Source organism: Lactuca serriola, chromosome 4 (assembly GCF_051521515.1).
Source record: "Lactuca serriola cultivar US96UC23 chromosome 4, Lser_US96UC23_V15, whole genome shotgun sequence".
Taxonomy (NCBI): Eukaryota; Viridiplantae; Streptophyta; class Magnoliopsida; order Asterales; family Asteraceae; genus Lactuca; species Lactuca serriola.
The window spans coordinates 234,437,344-234,441,898 of NC_136411.1; the positions used below are offsets into that span (position 1 = coordinate 234,437,344).

A 4,555-nucleotide genomic window follows, 5' to 3' on the forward strand; every position below is an offset into this window, starting at 1 on the left:
AGGTTTGCGTTTGCTTGAATGATTACTTTGATTCGGTGGAACATATATAACACATGGCATCACTAGAAGACCCACTTGCACAAAATGTTGAACTAGAGATCATAGATGAAGAATATGCACAAGGCTTATCAACACCTCCGGAAGACGAAGACGATAACGATGAAGACGAAGATGAAGAATATGGTAGTGATGAGACCCATAACTATTAGCGTGACGGTTGAGGAATATTTTAATGAAGGCAACACGAAGTGGAAGACCACAAAAACTATTTCTATTTGGATAAATGTTATAACGCCACATTATTATTATTATTATTATTATTATTATTATTATTAGTTAACTAATTTGTAAACTCTTTCTAATTCGACGTTTTATGTATATTTTAATTATTTTAATGAACCTATGTTGTATTTTGTGTTATATATGAGGTCCAAAAAAGGATTTTTTATGAAATTTTTTTCTTTGCAAAAATCGGATCGGATCCAAACCGGATAGGATTAAACCGATTCGGACTTGGGGGAGGGAAAACCGGTCAATACCGGATCGGATCTTGGCTGAAACCGGATTGCCTTTGACGTCATCGAACCGGATCAGATCGAATTTGTGGTTTGTGCATCTCTAGACTTTGGGTTCTTTTTTTAAGGATATTGATAAAGCACCTGCAGATGTACTATCCATACCTTTACTAGAGGGTGTTAGTTCATTCACAAGGTAAAGCACATTGTTATAGTACATTGTTAGATTGTTAGATTGTTAAATTTGTTGAATGTATAGTATGGTTATATTGTAAGATTAACTAATCATATATGTTTGTCTTACCATTTTTTAGGTACAAAAGTTGGAAAACAATTTGCTAGCATGGTAAAATCTTCTCAACAAACTCAATTGGAAATGCAAAATATAGTAGGAAGGCAAGTTGAAAGTGAGTCGCAAATCGAACAAAGACAATGAATTTCAATGTCAACTCCAACAACAAATGGTAGGTGTTATAAAATCCAGTCATCCACCATATAATCAACAATTTTATGTTTTTAAACACATAGTAATGTATTTGATACTTTTTAGTGTATTAGACTATGTTTCTTTGTTTTATTGTAATCTTATTAGTTTGGTGGTTGAATATAAACATTATTACAGGTGTAGCGTAATTGGCTTTTTTCAATGTTTTAGACAAAAAATTGAAAATGTTAATAATTTCTACTATTTAAAAAACCATTTAGTATGCTAGAGAATCCTCTATAATAAATTAAAAGAATTTTGTCATATGTTACTTTTTCATTAACTTGGACACATGTCTTTTTCTGGTATTTTTGAATAAATGTTTTTTTTTTGTATTTGTCATTTACTCATTGTTTATCTTTTTCTTAATTAACACATCATATTTACACCTCAATTAATAATCGCCTTAATTGAAAATAACTATTAAATTACAATATTACAACTCATATACTATTGAATATGTTTCCTTTTAAATTTTAAATTTTAAATTTAAATAAATTTTTGTTTAAACCTTCATATTTAATATTTTTTGTTTTATCCAACCCATATAAGATACGGGTCTCATAACTAGTTAGACTATATAATCAACCAATATAGAGTCTCGCTTGTGCAAAAAAAACCCGGTTGTATGGGCTAACATGATCTCACAAAAAGTGTTCCTCTTTAGCATGAAAAGGACTTGGTTATTTTCACCGGGATATATTACATTAATAAGCCCGGGTTGTTAAACCGGTTTATCTTACTTTTTTCATTACTCGTCTATATAAATCCGGTTGAAAACCGAGTTCTTTAAAGCTTTTAACCGGGTTCTTTTACGTTTTTTGTAGCAGTGATTCCTAATTGTCTTCTTGATAAGTGTGATGGCACAGTTTAATATGTTAAATAAATAGTAATAGCCGCCAACAAAAGTAGCCGTCTGATATCTGTTGGCGTATTCTTTGTTCAAAGAGATTTAATATTTTCCATGCATATATACGTTATTGTAAAATATATGCATGGTAGATTTAATATCTACCAAGCATCTCTATATATTTTGATGTCTCTGTATCGTCAAATTCATAATTCTATCTTCAGGTAGAAAACATGGAGTTCTCTCTCCCGTTTTCAACGAGCATAGCAACCGTCTTCTTTGCTGTTGTACTAACATTCCTACTGAAAATCTTGATACCAAAGGGTGGAAAGAAAGGAGAGAACAGAGCCCCACCTCAAGCAAAAGGCAAATGGCCTGTAATCGGACACCTACATCTTTTAGGTTCATCCGGATTACCTCACAGGGTGTTAGCGAAATTATCAGAAACATATGGCCCTATCTTCACCATGAAGCTTGGCGTTCACAATGCTTTGGTAGTGAGTAGCAGCGAGATAGCAAAAGAGTGCTTTACAGTAAACGACAAGGCCTTTTCAAGTCGACCAAAGTTGATGGCAGTGGAACTCATGGGCTATAACTATGCCATCTTTGCTCTCACTCCTTATGGGGACTACTGGCGACAAGTGCGCAAGATCATCATGCTACAGGTTCTTTCTCCAAAACGAGTTGAGATGCTTGCACCTATTCGAGTTTCAGAGCTTAGAGCATCCATGGCAGAGATATATGAGGCTTGGTTAAAGAATAAAGAGACTACAGGATCAGACGTTGTGAAGCTGGATATGCAACAATGGTTTGGGACCTTTATGTTGAATGGTCTTTTAGGGGTTGTTGCTGGAAAGAGGCTTTCGCTCCATGATGAAGAAGGGGTTCGATTTCAAAATGTGGCTCGGAAATTCTTTCAGTTATTAGGCGCATTTGTGGTGTCTGATTTTATTCCATCTCTGAAGCGTTTCGACATAGGAGGATACGAGAGAGATATGAAAAAAACTGGAAAAGAGATGGACGAGATCTTTGATGGATGGTTAGAGGAGCATAAAAGAAAGAGAAAGTCGAAGCAACAAGATGAAGGCAACCAAGTCCTTATGGATGTGCTCATTTCCATTGTTGAAGGTGCTTCCGAAGAGGAATTCCCCGGTCATGACCATGATACTATAGTCAAGGCTACATGTTTGGTAAGCTTCAACTTCATCTATTACTTTTACTTCATTTCATTATTTTCAAGATACAATATTTGACAAGTTGGATTTGTTTTAATATATTTAAAACATGCAGACCATGCTAATTGCTGGATTGGACACAACAGCTGTGACTTTAACATGGTCTTTGTGTTTGCTGCTTAACAACCCAAGAACTATAAAAGTTGCCCAAGATGAAATTGATGAGCAAGTTGGAAGGAATAGGGCAGTAGAAGAGTCAGACCTAAAGAACCTAGTCTACATTGATGCAATCTTCAAAGAAACATTGCGTTTATACGCACCTGGACCTCTAGGACTTCCTCATGAGTCCATGGAGGATTGTGTTGTTCAGGGCTACAAAATACCCAGTGGAACACGTTTGCTGTTAAACCTTTGGAAAATTCATCGTGATCCAAAGATATGGCCAAATCCGGAAGAGTTTAAGCCTGAAAGATTCCTGACAACTCATAAAGATATTGATCTCAAGGGAAACCATTTTGAATTGCTTCCTTTTGGTACTGGAAGAAGAGTGTGCCCTGGTATTTTATTTGCTCAGCACGCTTCACGTTTAGCGTTAGCTACTTTAATACAACAGTTTGAGATGAAAACCCCAGGAAATGAACCCGTTGATATGGAAGAGATCTTCGGAGCGACTTGCAGCAAAGCAACCCCACTTGACGTTCTCCTCTCCCCTCGTTTGTCACTTGATATGTACCCTGTTGGTGCATGATATGTTATTTTCCTAAAACAATTATTGTTGGTAACAATCGTTGTATGTGCTACTTTCTGTTGTGTTGTTTTTTATATGTGTACTAGGTTTCTTTGTTTATTTATGTTTGATTTACCTCGTAACTTGACGTGACCATAGTTGTTGTGGGTTCGTATGGACCACATGTGAAAGTGGGTGACACGTTAAATATTACATAAATTAAGAAAATATTATTGAAAAATTAGAACGTGGCCCTCAATTATATGACTTAACGATCCACTTGACATCATTTTTATCAAGTCTTCTTTGTCTTTTAACCTAACCGCTAGCTCTTCTTTCACTGCCCTGGTTCACCATTTTTGCAAAGGCAAACTCAGTTTTTATTTGTTGACTAATCGGGAGTCAAAACCGCTCAATAAATCATAATCTTTAGATCTCTCCAACTTTTGATCTCCACGGTTTTAATTAGCTATTTACAGTTATTTTTAGTTAGGGCAGTTCCGTTTCTCCCACACGGCCGACCACTCTCCTCCTTCTCCTACGTTGCTACCATGGTTCTCTCCCGACGTTCTTTATAAACTCTGTTCATCACCCCACAGCTATCACCTTATCTCTCCAAATTCTGCATATAAATAGTAAGGTATTAAGGGAGAAGAACTGACAGGTTGTACCTTCATTATCCCCCCTCAAATCATGATGGAGCATCAATGGAACAAGTAGATCAATCGTCAAGAAAAACACCACCTCATGATTCGTTTGGACTTCTTGAGTCGTCTTCTTTCTCTGGATTCAGCTGATTTTCAT

General features: G+C 35.9%; 1 protein-coding gene across 1 annotated transcript; it reads left to right on the forward strand.

The window, feature by feature from the left end:
• The first annotated feature begins 2,077 nt into the window (after positions 1–2,077).
• Positions 2,078–3,894, forward strand: LOC145096833 (cytochrome P450 CYP82D47-like). The gene is made up of 2 exons (XM_079034195.1): positions 2,078–3,039; positions 3,140–3,894. The coding sequence occupies exons 1-2, from the start codon at positions 2,083–2,085 to the stop codon at positions 3,770–3,772; spliced, it is 1,590 nt and encodes a 529-aa protein (XP_078890321.1). The 5' UTR covers positions 2,078–2,082; the 3' UTR covers positions 3,773–3,894.
• The last annotated feature ends 661 nt before the right edge of the window (positions 3,895–4,555 follow it).